We start from the raw sequence: 19,923 nt of genomic DNA, 5'->3' as shown, positions 1-19,923 counted from the left end.
AGAAATTTCAAAATTCATATGGATTTTAAGGCATTATAAAGGAATTTGTGGGCAGTTCCCTAGGGCTTGGTGCAATTATGGTGGCTTTCTATTAATTCTGTGCAAGTGTTGTGAAATAATAACTTGGGGCAAAGCCTGGTCTTATTTGGTATTAATTTCTGCTTCTATATCAGCTCTAAGGGACCATCCTGAAAAATTTAGCTCAATGTTCCTTTCTAGTTTGCACTTTAAATGTTGTATAAAAATGATTCTCCCTCTATTTGTTTCTTTATTTTTATAACTTCCAAGGAAAACAGATCCCTCAATAAAGGGCTCTGTCACGATACCTCTTTCCATCACCATAAAGCTCCTACAGAAATAGGACAGAAAATATTAATACCACTGTTTCCTTACTGATGTGGCAGATCCTCTGAGAATGGAAATGCAAAATGTGACAAAAATACAGAGTTTTATCCCTGCTGGCAAAAAAAAAAATAACAGACTTTGAACAACCTCTGCATCAGTGTTCTCTCAGTGTTCTCCCTTAGTGTGATGTGAACCTCAGGTGTGTGGGGGGGGTTTTCTTGCTGCAGAAACATCCAGAAAATCTTTATGGAGGAGAAAGGGAAGAGAGCAGTTGCTGGGAACTTCATCAGAGCATTTTGAGAGAGAGAAAAAGATACAGCAGTGCAGGGAAGGTGATTGATTTTTTTTTTTTCTGGAGCTGTGAAGAGATTTGAACAGAGGGAAGAGGCAAGCACAGCCCTTGGGTGAAACAGAACAGCAAATAATAATTCTGTTATATTGGTACCATGACCAAGCCATTTCTTGAGGGCTTTGAAACCCTCTAAGGCCTTGAATGCCCTTCTTTATTTGCTCAGTTCCAAGAAAAAGGCCCTGCAGTCCAAACCAGATGCCCACTCTATTCCAGCTTGTTGCTTTCCCATTCCATTTATCTCATTTTAGTCTGGATTACCTTTAAAATGGGCACTGTGTTACACTCACTGGGAATTTCCTTTCCACCTTGCAAGGCTGTTTGTGATTTATGAAAAAATATTTCAAAATGCCATGAAATCATCTGAAAATTTCATAAAAGGTTTGCATGAAGTATGAACAAATCCTCGCACAAGGCAGCAATAAACCCTTTTAAGCAGCATTCTGTCTTTAAAAAGTCAGATAAAAGCAACTGGCAAGACAAACGGGCATCCTAAAGGAACTACATTTTTGAGCTTGTGTTCCCAATCAGGTTTAAAGTGTTAAGGAGGCCACTGCTCAGACTTTTCAGAGCATTCAGGGTCTGCTTGCTTTGCCCTAACACATTTTTTTTCCTTCACCTTGTTTCAGAAAGGTTGGGAAAAGTCCAGCAAGCACCTAATGCACAGGGGAGATAAGATTTATCTTCTTCCCCCTTGGATAACAGACTCCTCCTTTGTTCCACCCCTCTTTCATAATTATCCAACTATCCAACATCCAGGAACACCAGCTGGGGTCACAGGATGCTTCCAAGGGTGACATTGTACATCCACAGAGACTACTGGAACAAAATTACCATCCTTACAGCACAGAGTTTCTCTGGGATTTGGGATCTTTGTCCAGGGAACCTTCCACTAGCCCAGGTTACTCCAAGTTTATCCATCCTGGCTTTGGACACTTCCAGGGATCCAGGGGCAGCCACAGCTTCTCTGGGCAACCTGTGCCAGGACCTCCCCACCCTCACAGCCAAGAATTTCTTCCTGATATCCCATCTAACCCTACAGGGAATGATTCCAAAGGAGAGAAAGTGATTTGGGAGAGTAAAAAGGCAGGGAAGTGCTGCCCTAGGAACAGGCCTTCTGAACACAAACAGAAAAAAAACCCCTTCAAACAACTTTCTGATATAAATGAGTCATGAATATCCGTGTTTCTGCATTTCTACAGGCTCTGGTTAGGCAGAATAAAAGATTTCTCCCTTTTGAAGTTAGTTCTTTTAAGCTTGTGGAGCTACATCAGTTTGTGGAAAGAGAGAGTGGTTTGCCAGCATTTCATCCTGAATTGTCTCCCAGTTTCACCCACAGACAGATTATCCAGTCTGAGTGTCTCAGCTACAAGTGCTTATAGGCACCACTCCATTATCTAGACCCCACATTATGGCAAAAGCACAAACTGCCTCTTGTTGGTCACATATTTAAGACAGTACACACACCCCTCTTACAAACCAGAGAAATCAAGGAAAAGCTTCCCAGATATATCTCTGGGCATAATTCCTGTTGGATGAGTCTGGCACAGGCAACAATCCTGGATAATTGCACTGCATTTAGTGTGACCTTCTGTGAGCTTGTGAAGGAACACATGCACTGACCTGAATCGAGTAAATTAGGCACTTATTAAATCCAAAATAGTTAAATTCCACTTAAATAAAGCTCAGACTCACAAAGTCAAACCTGTAGCAGCTTCTTTGCTGGATTTAAATCCAAATACGGGTGATTCAAGCAGTGCATGAAGAAAATAGCAGCCCTTGTTCTGGGGATTCCTATTTTCTTTTGTTGTTTTTTTTTTTTTTTAGGAGTGGGATGATTTATGATGAATTAAGAGTGAAGACAGGGCTGAATGAGATCCCTGAATGCAAGCACTGCTGTCTGGTTTCGTGGCATCATGTGAGGGAGGGGGACAGATGGATAAAGAAAGTGGTTGAACTTCCTATTTGTACTCACTCATCGACTCTGTCAATTTGGCCATCTCTGTTTCTCTTTTGGGCTTCTCCTGGGGGAACAGACAAAATGAAAAACAAACATATATATATATATATATATATATAAATATTAATACACTTGAGTGCAAGTGGCAGTGTGAGGGGAGGACATGACTCCATTACATATTTTTATTTTATCTAGGGGTTGCACTTCACTCCTGCACCTTTTTTTTTCCTCTTGTAATTCCTCAATTTTGACAACTGTGAAGCGTGAAACTTGTATTTATTTCTGTGTCCATGTGTGTGTGTCTTGCTGGAGTGATCCAAATTATTCAATCCAAGTGATAATGGAGGAGGAAATCCTGCTCTTTCTCACTCTCTGTTAAAATTTGCAAGTGTGTTAGGCCTTCCTGACAAAAGATCAACCCACAAAACAGTTTTACTGCAGGAAAGAAAGCACTTATTTAGAAATAAATAGATTTCTTACAGGAGCTGGAGTGTGTGTGTGGTACTGGGCTGACACTGAGCTGAACTGAACTGAAGTGCTGCTTCATTTATTTGAGACACGAGGGACTCCCAGTCAAACCTGCTGGGTTTTTTCACTTATACATTGCAATTTTTTTCCATATAAATTTGTTTTTCCACTTCAGACACTTGTTGTAGCTGCTGTAACCAGGACAGAAGGCTTGGTCAAACAAGAGCCCTTGAACCTGGTGAAAATCCAATGCCCAAAACGTGCCTCAGGCAGAGACCCAGCTCTCCACCCTCCACCTGTGTTGAGGCTGTGGGAGTGGGTCCCTTTTCCCCAAAAACCTCAGGAGGGGAGAGAATTTCCACCAAAGTAAGACTTTAATTGGCAGCAACCCCACAGAGGTGCCCTCTGTCCATGTCAGCTCTGGGACAAGGTGCAGGTTTCTGGGCAGGGTGACCTGCAGTGGCAGCTGGAATGGTTGGGGACAGGATCCAGCGTGGTGACATCTCTCTTTGGCTGGGTCTGTGCTAAAAACTAGCACTGGGGAAAGCCACAGGCTGAGAGTGATGTGAGAATGGTCCCTGCCAGGTGTGATTAGACAGGATAGATGTGGTTTTCCAGTGCTGTTTGGCTGTGACACGAGCAGACTCTGCTGCAGAGGTGCCAGGTTGTCTCAAATGCAACTCCTCCTGCTTTATGTAAGAGAGTAGAATCATCTCATGACTTGAGAGGAGGTGAATTCTGTCCACTTCTGTCTCAGAATCAAAGAATCATTTGGGTTGGGAAAGATCTCCCAGCCCACAGAGCCCACCCTGTGCCCGATCCCCACCTTGTCCCCCAGCCCAGAGCACTGAGTGCCACGGCCAGGCCTTCCTGGGACACCTCCAGGGCTGGGCACTCCAAACCTCCCTGGGCAGCCCCTGCCAAGGCCTGACCACCCTTTCCAGCAGGAAATTCCTCCTCCTGTCCCACCTGAGCCTCCCCTGGCACAGCTGGAGGCCGTTCCCTCTCCTCCTGTCCCTTGTTCCCTGGGAGCAGAGCCCGACCCCCCCCAGCTCCCCCCTCCTGTCAGGGGGTTGCAGAGCCAGAAGGTCCCCCCTGAGCCTCCTTTTCTCCAGGTTGAGCCCCCCCAGCTCCCTCAGCCACTCCTCATAGGACTGACTCCCCAGTAAGTATCTTATCCCAGTATTGGCTTCCATCTGGTGCAAAAACCTGAAGAATATTTTCCATACCGAATAAACCACTACTTGCACTTCAGAAATCTAGACTTCTATTAAAAAGCCCCACTGACATCTCACAGTAATGAGGAACCTTAGAATTCACGAAACAAGCAGATAAAGCTGCACAACTGTATTCATACACCCCTTAGAGCGTTTAGTATTAAAAGAAAGGTTTAAGGTTGTGTCCCAAATTTGGGTGAGGTTAATGCCCTAAGCCATGCTGACAACATCCAGCATCAGATTCCTGCACTGCTATGAAAGGAAAAAAAGGAAGGAAGGAAGGAAGGAAGAAGTAGCAGGAGAATGTCAGTTTAAAAAAATAAAAATAAAAAGGGTCCTGTATGGCAATTTTTGGCATGGCATTAATCATCAAAGGAAAGCACAGCACTCTGAAAATCATCAGGAATTTGTGTCCATGTTGCTTTATAATGTGGCCTCAAAACACCTCCTTCTGCTGCAGAACTTACAGTTTATCAGGGATGAACAGTTGGGAAAGATCAGTTTGAGCCCTGGAGGTGGAAGGCTGGATTTCTTAGACTAATAAAAAAGTTCTTATTTTAAACATTAATGCTTTGGTCTTGCACATTATTAAATACTTTTTACTAATGATATATAGGAGACTAGAATGACATTTCAAAGTGAAAATATTAAATATAATACATAAGAAGAAGGTAAAAAGTTTTTGAGCTTGGTTTACTGTTCTTAAAAGAAATGACCAGGACTGCTGAAGTTCTTCCTTTAGAAGGTAAAAATGTGAATCTTCTCCTCAATAGGGTGGAGTAAAAAAATCCATCCCGTTTTCCAGGCATTTTATTGAAAAATTTAATCTTTTGTACTGTTATCAATGAACTTTAGACTCTGTATGAAATTTTTCTCACAAGTTTTGTACTTTTCCCTTTCTCTAATGATCACTGGGTTGTGCACACACACACACACACACACACACACACAGACTGTGAAGTTCTGGAAACTAAGAAAATTTTTCCACTCATCTGTTTTATCAAAATGGGATATTTTAGGAAAGTTTGAACACCTCTAAGAAATTTGCTTTTTGATGGCAGATAAAGAAGGAATCCCATCCTGTCTGACAGAATGAGTTCTAGCAGATTAACTTGGGGGAAAAAAAAGCATTAGAACACACTTTTTTCCCTGACTTTAGCAGGTGTGTGTCTGAAAGCAGACTGAAAACAGAATAAGATTTGCTGCTTTAAAAAAAAAACCCCAAACCCAAAACCAAACCACAAAACAAAGCAACAAAAGAAGCAAACAACAAAACAAAACAAGAAAAAAAGCAAACACAGTGTTTCATTTCAGGACAGAAGTTGCCTTTAAGGGCAGACTGTGGTTGAATTCCCTCTTGGGATTGCTGGGTAAACAAGAATTGCCAGCTCAGAAAAGCAGGACTGATATTTCATCTCTCTTAACACAGTGAAGTTCATATTTTTGGGGTTTTTTGAAGAACAGAGTGATTTCTGCAGGGGTTTGAATCCATGGGCTGTTGCTGACAGTGCCTGTTCTGTGGTAAAGAACCCAAACCTTCCACAACCTCAGAGGAGCAGCAGAGACTCTGCTACCTTTGCACACCTGTGTGAGATGTTATTGGCATCCTGTGTGCATAAAAGGCAAGAAATTCTGCTTCTCGTATTTTAAATTATATGTACATAAAGAGCAAACAATAGATGACAGCAAGATGAAATGTAGATTGTTATGTGAAGCATAACTTCAACCAGTAAAAAGGGGTATTTAAAATGCTACTTTATAATGTTTTGTACTGTTTGTGAGCTCTTTCATCAGCTGAGGGTATAAAACAGAAGCTGTGAACTCTCCTTTTCTAATGGAGTTGGGGTTTTTGGGCTTTTTTTAAAAAAAATACTTCCTTTATATCAGACAAATGAGCCATCGCCCAGTCTCAGCATCTCGAGACCTGATGTCCTGTCTTGGACTGAATGTAACCTCAAATTATTATCATGCTGTTGCAACGTTCATGGGTTTAAAGCGATGATAAAAGTGTGGCCTTCAAATCACTCTTTTACTTCTCAGCCAAAGAAAATCAGGCACTTTTGGGTGAAGCTCTCCTGGCCTGACTTCCCATGCTGCACAGCCTGCCGTGGCTCTGTCAGAGCTGCACGAGAAGTGCCAAAAAGGTGCAGTGCAGACTTGACATTTTCAGTGTCATGGAGGAGCAGAGGGTGAGGATGCATCGAATTCCAGATGGGAATCAAAGGTTGAGTGCCCATGATACTTGTAAGGAAAAATTCTTGGGCAAGAGAGTGAATGAATTCCTTGGAATTTTTCTGGTGGAAGGACATGGGAACATCCTGTAAGTCCCTCTTCAGTGGCTGTTGGTTTCAGCTGACAATGATTAATGAGATCATTATCTTTGTTTTCACAGAATCACATGACAGGTCAGGTTGGAAGGGATCACAGTGAGTCATCTGGTCCCACCTCCCTGCTCCAACAGGGTCATCCCAGAGCACATGGAACAGGACTGTGTCCATGTGGGCCTGGAATATCCCCAGAGAGGAGACTCCACACCCTCTCTGGTTCAGTGCTGGGTCACTGCCCAGCAAAGAAGTTCTTCCTCATGTCCGGGTGGAACTTCCTGGGCATCAGTTCCTGCCCGTTCCTCTTGTGCCATTGCTGGGCCCCCCGAGCAGAGCCTGGTCCATCCTCTGCCCCCTCCCTGCAGCCCCTCCAGACCTGGGGGAGGTCCCCTCTCAGTGTCTGCTCTGGAGGCTGAACAGCCCCAGTTCCCTCAGCCTTTGCTGCTCCCAGAGATGCTCCATCCCTTCGGCATCTCCACAGGAGAATCATCTTCCAGCAGCTCCATGTCCCTGATCCCCTCCCTGACCTGCTGGGAACCCTCTTCCTGATGCCCCCCTGGATCCCATTTGGCTCCCAGGACACACTGCTGACTCAGGGACAGTTTGTTGTCCATCAGGACGCCCAAGTCCTTCTCCAGCAGGTCACTCCTCAGCCTGTGCTGGTGCCTGGGGTTGTTCTTTCTGTATTTGCCCTCCTTGAACTTCAGGCAATTCTTCTCTGCCCATCTCTCCAACTCTCTGAGGTCCTTCTGAAGGGCTGCACAGCTCCCTGGGGAGTTTTGCTTATTTATTTCATGGCTGAAACATCTCTTGAACTTTTATCAGTTCACAAGTGTAGAGGTGCACCAGTATAGTGGGAATTTGTTGAAGTAATCTCCAACTGGCAAAAACTTTTAATGGTATTAAGTCATCTGGTTGGACCAGAACTCAAATCCATTACATTCATTACACACAATTTTTGTGAAGGTTTGTTACTTTTGACAGTAATTCAATAGCAAATCCCCAGTAATTTCATTGATATTTCCTTTCAGGCAATAGCTGTTCAATCATTAAATGCAAATTCAAGGAGCAGAGAAGAACCTTTTCTGAAATTTTCGCTTGGAGTAATCTATCTCGGGGTGTCTTCAATTACTTTTCAAACTACATGGAAATGGTTTTCTGTTAGAAACACTATTAAATGGGAATAATAGAATTTCATTTAATGCTGTGTCTTTCCTACTCGTGTCATCTTCAAATGCTTTCCAGTAATGAATTAGATCCTGGTTCTCAGGCAGTGCTGTGTAGGCAAGTGCAGCACTCATTATGTGCTAATCATTTTAGCAGTAGCCTACACTCAGCTCTCAAAACCAGAGCTTGTTTTAGGTGGAGAGGGATTGTTGGGAGGAGTTGGAGCTCTTCCTTATGAAAATCACCGTAGGGATTTCCATTTCTATGTGCACACATATCCAACAACGACAAAAAAATAGCTAATAACCCATCTCTAGGACTTCTAACAATAAGTTGTGTTACTGCATTATTTTATTGTTACTGCAATTCAAGACTTGCTTAGATTTCTGGGAGTTGCTTTTCACGCCCACGTGTCCCAAAGATCAAAAATAATGTATTATCTTGTTTATTTTTACTGTTCTGCCTTGCCCATCCCAAGAAAGGAGGTTGGTCCCATCTTGTCTTCCGGAATTAACTCTTGGGGTAGGGGCTGTAATGACTCTATTTGTGCAGGCCCCAGCACAGTGTGATCCCAAGCAAATTGGCTTCATCCTCAGCTTCAGAGCTGAGGAATCCTAGCAAGTAATCCCCATTCCCTTGCACTGATCCCATGGTTTGAATGGCTAAGAATACATTTTGTGTATTCTCACAAGAGGTGATTTCAATTTGCATCAGCTGGAATGAGCTGAAAATCCAATGTTTGAATAGATGGAGCGAGCAGAGTTCACTGAGGGGGTGTCTGAGCTGGGTTCACTGGAGTTAGGGAGCAGCAGGGGTGAGTTGGGCTCATTAATGTGTTCAGAAGTCATAAAACACTCTCAGGAGCTCTGATATAAGATGTCTTACATTGAGGGAAATTTGCATTAACAGCAGGAGGAACTGAATTTATTTCTCTGGGTCTTAGAACAGAGGTTTTTTTTTTTTTACATTTCTCATAATTTTTGGTTAACTTACTCATCCTTCACACTCGGTCTGTGAAATATGTAAGGGGAAAAAGAAAAAAAAAAAAAAATCCCTGTTTTTTTCCAGGCAGAAAATCGAGCAGCAATCCCAGAGAAGCTTGTCAAGTCCCCTCAGACTCAAATACAAAGCTCCCAGAGTCATGGATGAAATCCATTGCAAATGCATTGTCATCCTCTAACTGGGAGGAACAAATATTCCCATATTAAACAGTGGGGACGGTGTGTGGTGGTTCCGAGTGCAGGAAATCCTTTTAGCAACAGAATCAGCAGAGATAAATGTTCCTGACTGCTGCAGAGAGAGTATGAACATTTCTTAATGTCCTTGTATCTACCAGAACATGAACAAACAAAATACAGTTTCGACAAGATAAGGAGAAAAAGAAAATAATGTGTTTTCAGGAGAGAGAATATTCATATCTATGAAAGAAAAAACAGACTTTATGGTTTTGGCATTTTAAGCAAGATCTAAGCTGTAGTAAGGCTCAGGTTTTCTGTTTTTACTTAACTTGAACAACTTGACAACTTCTAACTATAAAGATCTATTGCAGGGAACATGAATCGGGAAAGTTTAAGTGGTAAACTTATTTATCTATCCTTTATTTATGGTGGTAACAGTGCCAGAAGATGCAGATTATTCTACAAACAACTCTGTTTGACATTACACAGTGATAGGTTAATAAAGAAATATTTTGGGTGCCTAAAGGAGCAAAGGTGGGAGCAAAGTAACATGGTATTATTACATGATTAAAGGCAGGTATATTTTCTTAGTTTCTTTGCTTTAGAGGGTGAAGCACAACAGCTTAATTTTCATTTCCCATTACAAAGATCCTGCAGAGAGTCTGAAGATTTATTTGATTCCCTCAGATCCCAGTAAAAATACATCTATTTTAAGGCAATGAGTTGGGGGGACTAAACTCTAGGAGAGCTTCCCCTTCTGTATTTTACAGCCAATGGGCTGCTTTTGAGAAGCTCAGTTTGGGTGTTCTAAACAAATTATGGATGAAGGTAATTGCAATGGAGCATTTGAGTCTTACACACAACATTTCCAGCCTGCACTGGGAAATTAGGCAATTGGAAGCATAAGCTGAATATCAAGAATATCCTGGCAACAAAGTGGTGTAGGGATGTTGTACTGGGAAGGTTTGAAAGCTTTTTACTTAGGGTTGTTAAAACAGCATTGGACAAACCAGTATAAATCACATCTCAGCAAAAGGTGTTCAAGACAGAGTGGATAATCTTATATATGCTCTGCCATCTAAATCTCCAGGCTGCAGGTAGAGTGGCTGTGTGCAATTAATGCATGGTGGAAAAGCTCTATAATCACTGGAAATGTTCTCACCAAGCCAAAGACCTTCAGATCAAGCTCTTAAGAAAATTCTATTTTCCTTTTTAGGGCATAATTCATGAATATGTTCTGAAGAGTTATAAAAGAAATGTAAGTTACCTTGAGATAACAGCAGCTACCCTACTTTAAAAAAAGAGTTGGTAGGAACCCAAAAGAGGAGATTTACCACAGAAAAGAGACTTAAAAATGCTTATCCCATCTTTTCAGCTGTTAATAATGCATATGGATAGTTTTCCACGAACCCATTGCTTCTGTGTCCCCCAAAGGGAAAATCTGAACTGGTTATTTGTATTCTTGCAGCATGAAATTCCAGATTTCAACAAGAATCACTTCAAGAATATTTACAGACTGAGGATTTCACATGAAAAATATAGGTAGCAACAAGCCTGAACTAATCTAGAAACCATCATTTCAACTATTTAAGAGAATAATGATCTAATAAAATATGTTTTGTTTATGACTTGCCTTGATGCATCATAAAAATAACTCGTAAGTGAGCAGAGCAGATCAAACATCTCAGAACTGAACCTGTTTCCTTGGGTGCCTTGTGAGACTTAAATGATGAACATACAACCAGAGGAGCTGACATTTTTCTCTGTTTTGTGCTGTGATCACGTTCATTCAATGAAAGTTCTGAAACAAGGACTGTCTTCAGTGCCAGGTTGGGTTCTGACTGAATAATACCAAAGTATCTCACACAGTTTCCAATTTTAGAAACCTTTTGTTGTTAAATCTATATATAAAAAAAAAAAACTTCAAAAGCAGATACATTGAAAAAGAACAGGTAATGTGTCAGATGAAGCAAAAAATGCTAATCATGATAATACCTCCCTATCCTACTGAAAAATGCCTGAAAATACCTCCCATTTACTACTCCTTGAGAGAAAATCGAATTTTTGTTTGCTTAGACAGATCTTTTCCAGGACAAAAAAAAAAGCATTAAAAAAGAGAAATGCTGAGGTAAACCAGCCTTTGGTTTGCCTTTACCATCAGACCTGTAGCAGAAACAGCCAAAATGTTACCTTGGACAAATGTCTTGTGGTCCATGTCCCTAAAAATTTGGATATACAGTCTAATGTGGATCTTGGACGTGGGTCTCATGGTTCCTGCCACCCAAGTTCAGCCCCTAAAAATTTGGATACACAGCCTAAGCAGGTTATTTGGATTCCCTGTAGCATCAACAGGGGGAAACCAGTTCTGCCAAAGGCAAGTTATCCAGGTGTCTCAAGCAGATGAATTGCTGGTGGAAATACTCAGCTCTTGACATGAGTAAATGGAACTAAATATTAGTTCTATGGCCAAAGATGGGGTATGAAACCACCTCCTCTGAAATTGCAGTGGGGTTCTTGTCTTTAAGCCCTGCTCAAGGTTTGCTCTTACCCTTCTCCTCCTGTTGTCCTCACCCCCTCACCCTGTTTCTTCATTTTGTTCTCTCCTGTCTTATCTAACCCATCACCTCTCCTAAAATGCCATCTCCCTTCCCTTTTCTCTCTATCTAACTTTATAACTAACCTTCCTTCTCCCTCTCTTCACAGTCTCCCACACTTCCAAACGAGCTGCTTGTTGCCATCACACGGTGCCTCCTCCCTCTCTACCCCTCAAACCCACACGGATTATCTACCCCCTAAATAACCTGTACAGCTCCCAGGCAGGGACTCTCTGCTGCTTGAACCCTGGGGGATCAGTCACAGCATCACCTCGAGTGTCTGGAGATATTCTTATTTTAACAATGTGCACGATATGTTATCACAGAATCACGAAGGAAGAAACCTCCAGGGTCACCCGGTCCCACCCTCATCCAGCACCACCACAATCACCAGAGTCTACACCATGTCCTCAAAGGCCACATCCAGATGCCTCTCCCAGAGACAGGGACTCCACCACCTCCCTGGGACACTGATTCCAAGGCCTGACCACTCTGACAGGGAAAATTTTTTCTAATGTCTGCTTTGAACCTGCCCTGGTGCAATTTAAGGCCATTTCCTCTCATCCTTTCCCTTGGGACATGGCAGCAGAGCCTGACCCCCCTCACTGCACCCTCACGGAGTTGAAGAGAGAAACAAGGTCCCCTCTGAGCCTGCTCTTCTCCAGACTATGTTCTATATGTCATAAAAATAATATATAGAATTAGAACATCAATCAGAATGGTTTGGGTGGGAAGGAGCATTAAAGAGCATCCAGTCCCATCCCCCGCCATGGGCAGGGACACCTTCCACCAGCCCAGGTTGCTCCAAGCCCCGTCCAACCTGGCCTTGACACTTCCAGGGATCCAGGGGCAGCCACAGCTTCTCTGGGCAACCTGTGTCAGGGCCTCACCACCCTCACAGCCAAGAATTTCTTCCTAATATCCCATCTAACCCTGCTTCGGTCATCTGAAAAGCCATTCCCCTTCCTGTCACTCCCAGCCCCTTGCAAATAGTCTCTCTCCATCTTTCTTGGTGCTCCTTAAGGTCCTGCAAGGCCACAATCAGGTCACCCCAAAGCTTCTCCTCTCCAGGCTGAACAATCCCAGCTCTCCCAGCCTTTCCTCCCAGCAGAGCTGCTCCAGCCCTGGGATCCTCTTGGTGCCTGCTCTGGCCTCTCTCCAGCAGCTCCATGTCCTTGCTGGGCTGTTCCCCAGGGCTGGAGCAGCTCTGCAGGGGGGTCTCACCCGAGGGGGCAGAGGGGCAGAGCCTGGGAAGGAAAAATTGCTGTCAACAAGTCCATTAGTCTATGGGATCCTGGCACTGGGACTGCTGCACTGCTGTCCCTGATTTAGCTTCTTACCCCAACGTGGTTTGTGCTGTGCCATGTAGACAAGTGTATTGTGTCTTGGGGGTTGGGATATATTTTAACTGGAATATCCAGACAAGCTCTGTGTGAGTCAGACTAAAGGTTTACAAGTCAGGCCCAGCAAATCCGTGCCTTCTTAAGGCCGTGCAGCTGATTGCACTTCCACTCTGCAGAATGTGCTTTAGCCACAGTGCCATGCAACAGAGATAATTCAAATTGCAGTAGCTTGAGTTCTTTCGAGGTTTAACCACCTCCAAAATCATGTATAATGTGATTAGAGGTCAGCTCGTGGAGCCATTGCAGCTGCTTTTAACCTAATTAAGTGTTAATAGTAATAAAATATTCATAGCTGTGAACTCCTAAAGGGAAAAAAATATGGGCTCTAAAAGAGCTGGGTTGGGATAAAGCATTTTATTCCATTACAAAGACAACAAACAGAGGTGGGGGAAGCTTCTGGCAGCTTCTCAAAGAAGCCACCCCTGTAGCTCCCCTGCTACCAAAATCTTGCCACACAAGCACAATGCAAACTCCATTTTAAAATTATGAGGAAGTTCATTATGACTCAGAAGCACAAATGTACTTCCTAAGACCTGTTTTGTGGAATTTTAATCAAGAATGAATGTGATCAGATGAAGTATTTAATTTTTTCTGCCATTAAAAAAAACCCCAAACTTTTTTTTTCCTATTTTACGTCTTTTCTCCCCCTCAGATTCAAGATTGTGCCCAGAATTCCTTCACTTATGTGCAAACCTGGTTAATAAAAAGATAAGCACCTGACAGTTCTCATCCTGTCCTATTAACATAAGTGTTCTCCCACTATGCAAACGAGATGTGATGCTTAAAAATCTCCCGAGTTTTGCAGCTTGACTTGATTTTAATGTCTGCTGCATAAATCTTCAATGTTTAACATCTCAGAAAACGCTGTGTAATTTAAGGTTACATTGATCTTTACTCACAGAAAATGGGAGCAAGATTCAGGTAAGATGTTCTGCCATTACTTGATATCTTTTTGCTAAAATTTGGGTGGTTTTGTTTGTTTTAGAAAAGCAAAACTCTGCTTCTAGTAGTTCATACTCCAGTGTATCACTTCCACTCTTTCCTAACCATTCCATGGAACAACTTGTTTTGCTTTGCAAAGCCTTGATGTGCAACTTTATGGGCTATTTTTCATTTCTTTCTATTTTTTCTATCCCTTTCCATTGGAATTTCAGGTGCAGAAGCCTGGAGAACGCCATAAAAGATAGGAATATACACCCTGAGTGTGAAATTATGTGCAGGCAGAGCTGTTATCCATCTTCATGGAGCTCTGCTGGATATGTTCAGACCATGGGTAGGCTTGGCCTAGGCAGAGATGTCTCATTGCAGGGTCAGGATTTAAGGCTCTGACTTCCTCCCAGGCTCTTCTGTGGTACTTGGAAAGCCCAAAATTACAGTGAATTCTTTGGTTTCCATTCTACTGCAGAGAAATAGATTCTCCTTTTCTGAGTACACAGTAGTAATAGGATATCTTCATTTTTCTGGCCACCTTCTGAAATCCAGTCTGATGATGCAATTCCTTAGAGCAGAATGATTTTCACTTTGTTAAATTGATTGCTGTGGGATTGTTCAGCCTGGAGAAGAGAAGCTTTGGGGTGACCTGATTGTGGCCTTGCAGGACCTGAAGGAGCTCCAGGAAAGATGGAGAGAGACTATTTCCAAGGGATGGAGTGACAGGACAAGGGGGAATGGCTTCAAAGTGACAGAGACTAGGGTTACATGGGATATTGGGAATAAATTCTTGGCTGTGAGGGTGGTGAGGCCCTGGCACAGGTTGCCCAGAGAAGCTGTGGCTGCCCCTGGATCTCTGGAAGTGTCCAAGGCCAGATTGGACTGAGCTTAGAGCAACCTGGTCTAGTAGAAGGTGTCCCTATTCTATGGATGGAACTGGATCTTTAAGGTCCCTTCCAACCCTCACCATTCTATGATCCTGTGTTTACCATTGTGCTTAAAACAATAATTGGAATATTTAAAGCAGGGACCCCACTACATGAGGGGAAAATGACTTATTTGGGCTTTATATGATGATGAATTTTTTCTGCAACTGGTCAGGTAAATCAGGTTTATGGAACATCAACAGAAAAACATACAATTTACAGCTCTCAGTCTTCTCCTCAGACAGACCCACAGATAAAACCTCCAGACCCACAGTGTGTTGAAGCCCAGAATGACATTTCAGTGTTCTAGCCCCTTGTGAGAGGGTTCATCCTCTCTGAGGATCCCATTAAATCACACCTGCCTTTTCCACATCATTCCATACTTGCTTACAACCTGGCCTTCTTAAAAGTATAATTTACCTTCTACTTATCTAGAAACTTTATAATTCAGTTTTAATAGACTGTTTGTGTTGCTACTAGTGAAGGAAGTTTCTGACACACATAATTACCAGAAACATCCCTTATTACTGTTTTTTTTTTCTCTTCATGTAAAATGAAGGAAAACAAAATATTTTCCCTCTTACATTTTCTTGTCTTCTCGTTTTTATGAAAACTGGTCTTTTAAAACTTGATGTTGCTCTTCAACGTGTCAACAGTCACTGGTATTTTGTGTCTTTCTCATAATCCTTCCTTGGGAGTTTTTGCACTAAAATTAGGACAAATGTCCAAATTTTCCAAGCTACCAAGATTTTCTGATCCTGTTTAAGGTGTGGGTGATGAGAAGCTTTGGAAACCAGACCCTGGGTGTTTTAATAGAGTCATTATCCCTGGATGTTGTCACAACAGCCAGACCCTTTCAGTGTTTTGGATCCAAATGGAAAATCACATCCCAAATTACAATAAATGGGGGTTCATGCAATCATCAGCACAGAAGGCACTTCAGTTTCCATGCTCTTTTAGTTCTGTTTTTCTCAGCTGAGCCTGTCAACAAGGGGACTAATTAATGATTTTTCTAATATGTACACCTGCCCATGAGGAGCCACCAATTCTTTGTCTATAGAGAAAACTCTAAGGTAATTACCTCTTTTTTTTCTACTGCCCAGATCCTCAAAAGAGAGGTTTTTCTCACATTATCAGACAGGCAAGAGCCCTCTAGCACTTCTGGATAATTTTAAATTTTATATTTAGGAGAGGTTCCTTTTTGAGTTGTTTTGTTTTGGTTTTTTTTTTCTGTTTATGGTCTCTATTCCACCTTATGCAAAAGGTCACCTCATTTCCAAAATCCCTCCTTTTGTGATTTTAGGAAAAATTTAGATTCAAGGACAAAGAAATTACTAAACTGGTCCAGAAAATTACTTTATTATACTCAAACACATAATTAAAAGTAGTCAAGAACCACTAGATTTATCACATTACAGCTCCACTTCCAGAAAATGTGCACAGAATTTTAACTCTAACACTTTATAATTATCTCATAATTCCTTGTCTGAAAAGAGAAACACCCCCCTGCACCTTTTGAGGGCATAAATTCTGTCTTACTTTGAGACCTTTCAATGAATTCTTTGGCACAACTTTTATAATTATGATTTTAATCCCTTTCTTCTTTTTCCCTAGCACAATGCAGCATGTTCTTTATTACACATTTTATGCAGTATCTCCATTACTGAAAGTCTTGAAGACCATCTGAGCCAGATTAGAGAAATTGGGAAGAGTCACAAACCATGAACCCACTCCCTGCTCTGTCTCCTTCTCTGATCCCCTTCTTGGCAGATGCAGAGCCAAATAAAACCTTCCCTGTGTTTTGCTTGTACATTTTGTTGAAATGCATCGTGATTTAAACCTGATTTCTTTGCTGTTTTCTGAATCTGAAGGTCTCTGATCTACAGAATGTGTTGTAATTGAAATATGTGATTTTTCCTTCACTGCTCTTTCCCTTCTTGTTCCTGCTGCTGATTTTAGTGAGCCAGAATTTTGGGCTCCTCCTTCAGGGCCTGTTCTACCAAGCATTGAGTGGTCCTTTATTCTTCAAGAGATTGGCAGGGCTGCTTTCTGTGGGAAGAAACATCAGATTTTGGCTTTCTGTAGTTAGTCCAAAGGAAATCACTTGCTTTTAGGCAGAACCAGCTCATGCTGCAGGAGTAGGGGAAATTAGAGAATGGCCTGGGTCGGAAGGGACCTCAAAGGTCATCTCATTCCAAACCCCCCTGCCATGGGCAGGGACACCTTCCACTAGACCAGGTTGCTCCAAGCCCTGTCCAACCTGGCCTTGGACACTTCCAGGGACCCGGGGCCAGCCACAGCTTCTCTGGGTAACCTGGGCCAGGGCCTCCCCATCCTCACAGGGAAGAATTCCTTCCCAATATCCCATCTAACTCTGCCCTCTGTCAATGTGAAGCCATTCCCCCTTGTCCTGTCCCTCCATCCCTTGTCCCAAGTCCCTCTCCAGCTCTCTTGGAGCCCCTTCAGGTCCTGCAAGGCCACAATCAGGTCTCCCTGGAGCCTTCTCTTCTCCAGGCTGAACACCCCCAGCTCTCCCAGCCTGGCTCCAGCCCTGGGATCAGCTTAGTGGCCTCCTCTGGACTTGCTCCAACAGATCCAACAGATCTTGTGTTGAGGGCCCCAGAGCCAGACACAGCCCTGCAGGTGGAGGCACACAGGGGAAGGTCATGCCAGATAGAGGAGAGGAAATATCATGTAGGGGTAGAAATGCTTGAGGGATCTCAAAGGCCTGGAAAGGCAGGGGAATCCCGTTATGCAAAGAGGGGAGGGCTGCACAGGAAAGGGCAGATCCAGGCTGGGATTGGAGGCAGGATGGCTGTGTCAGCAGGGCAGGATCTGCTGAAGGGTCTAGAAGCAGGGGAAGGGTCTGGAGAACATGTCCTGTGAGGAGCAGCTGAGGGAGCTGGGGAGGTTTATCTGGAGAAGAGGAGGCTCAGGGGGGACCTCATTGCTCTCCCCAACTCCCTGACAGGAGGGGGCAGGGAGGGGGGTCGGGCTCTGCTGCCATTCCCAAGGGAAAGGAGGAGAGGAAATGGCCTCAAACTGCACCAGGGGAGGCTCAGATTAGAGATTAGAAATGATTTTTCCCTGCAGGAGTGATCAGACCTTGGAATAAGTGTCCCAGGGAGGTGGTGGAGTCCCCGTGTCTGGGAGTGTCCCAGAGGTGTCTGGATGTGGCCCTTGGGGACATGGATTAGGGGTGATTGTGGTGGTGCTGGGTGAGGGTGGCACTGGATCATCCTGAAGGTCTCAGCAAACCTTGATGACTCCGTGATTCTGTGATGTCCCAGAGGAGCCAGTCACCTGCTGGGAAGCACTTCCCCAGCTCGACCACGGTGCTGAGCTTTGTTTGGCACCTGAGCAGGTACCTGTGTGAGATGTTCTGTGTGAGGGGCACCCACCCCCTCAGATCTGTCTCAGCAGACTGGACACTGTCTGGTGGGTTAGTGTGGGATGTCTGAGGAAAAGCTGAATCAAATCAGCTTTTGGAATTTAACTTTAGGCCTTGAATGCCCCAAAGGCTTCCACTTGTTGGATGGAAGGGCATGAAAAGAGCTTAATGGGGAGGAGACCTGAATAAAATCACTCCAGAAATGAGATAATGTTTCAAGAAGATTACATGGACATGTGCAACATGGGCATAAAAGTCATTTTTGGGGGGATTTTTTAGGGCTTTTTTTTTTTCCCAGCCAAAACACTGGCACTCAGATGGATGAATCACTGCTCTTATCTGGCAGAGCTGAAGGAAAATCTAAAGTGGTGACTTCTTCTTTGCACTTTAATGGAGACACTACAGCAAAGACTGGAATTTGATGTGACTGAAAGAACAAGGTCTAATCTCATGTTGGGAGGCACTGATGTTAACACCTTTTTTTGAGCAACTTCTGTATTGTTGTGGCTTTTTAAAAAATTTAAAATGCAATATATTTATAAATAACGTCAGGACTGCCTCTTTTTAATTCTGTTTTTCTACTGAAATAAGTCTGTTGTGACTATGGTGCAATCTCCCCCCTCTTCTAACAGCATTTCTACAGTTTTGAGATCGCTTTCAACCACATTTATCAGAGTAGTTAAAGGTTTCAATCCAATTATTCTATTTCAATTTTATTTCAATTTCAATTTCATTATTTTTTTGGTATTTCTTTTTTAAATTGGCAGCTGAGGAGGAGCCTTTGGTACAAGGCAGTAGAGAATTCACATGGGACAGTTCCATGGAATTTGTGCCTTCTGTTGCTCCAAAAAAATCGCCCACAGATGGTGGAGAATATGCACCTTCAGGGCCTCAAACAGTGATAATTCTGTGATTCATTAAACTTAAGTATCTTCCCTGAAGGTCTTGGTGAGCTGTGAGAGTCAATACATTTACCCCTGGGGCCCAATTTCAGCTCTAGATTAATAGTTGTCTTTGGTGTATTTGGTTAAGTTATAAATTTTTAAGTCTGGGCTAAAATTTTTAATCAGGGAACAATTTATATTTAAATGTATTGCACAGCTCTTTGTTTCTGTGCAGTTCTTTGTATTTCTCATTTTGCTGCTACCAAGTTGTGTCCTCCTTACTCCAGAAGGGGCAGGAATAACTCACTGTGTAACTCTCCTGACTAGAATGGATTGTTTTAATTTTATTTTTTTAAATGGATTTCAGAATTACAGGGAATCTCAGAATTAAGGGATCTCAGAATTTACATCACCCATGAAAAATGAGGTTGATTTTTCATCGTATCCACCCCCAAGTTGTTCAGTAGTAGAACAAGAGCACCAGTTTGATATAAAAAATGCATTAATTAATCAATCCATTTCAGAACTTAGTTTAAAACTGTTTTCTCCCTTCTGTAACAGTATAAGTTCCTTTTTTCCAGTACCTCCTGAGGTGACCTTCTGCTGGCTGCACAAAGCACATTCAGTGCTGTATTTTTGGCTAAGCTGAAAATTATTGGTGGTCTAGAATCCTTGACAAGGTCTGTCCAGCTGCTTTCCAGCTTTCAACATGGATTAAGGCAGGAACAGTGCAAGGAAAGCAGCTGCACACCTGTTAAAGCAGCTGGTTCAATGCCACACAAATCGT

General features: G+C 42.9%; 1 protein-coding gene across 1 annotated transcript in view; it reads right to left on the bottom strand.

Annotated features, from left to right (window-relative positions):
* The window catches only part of KCNJ6 (potassium voltage-gated channel subfamily J member 6), a 118,322-nt gene extending 115,607 nt beyond the window's left edge, over positions 1-2,715 (bottom strand). Inside the window, exon 1 of the mRNA XM_008931240.3 lies at positions 2,670-2,715. Within this exon, the coding sequence (XP_008929488.2) occupies positions 2,670-2,694 (25 nt within the window). The 5' untranslated portion in view covers positions 2,695-2,715. The remainder of the gene's footprint in view (positions 1-2,669) is intronic.
* Positions 2,716-19,923: the final 17,208 nt, after the last annotated feature.

This window comes from Manacus vitellinus, unplaced genomic scaffold (assembly GCF_001715985.3).
Source record: "Manacus vitellinus isolate BGI_N305 unplaced genomic scaffold, ASM171598v3 scaffold_86_pilon, whole genome shotgun sequence".
NCBI classification, from domain to species: Eukaryota; Metazoa; Chordata; class Aves; order Passeriformes; family Pipridae; genus Manacus; species Manacus vitellinus.
Note: the sequence above shows the minus strand (reverse complement) of the source record. Positions and strands in the feature narration are given on the sequence as shown.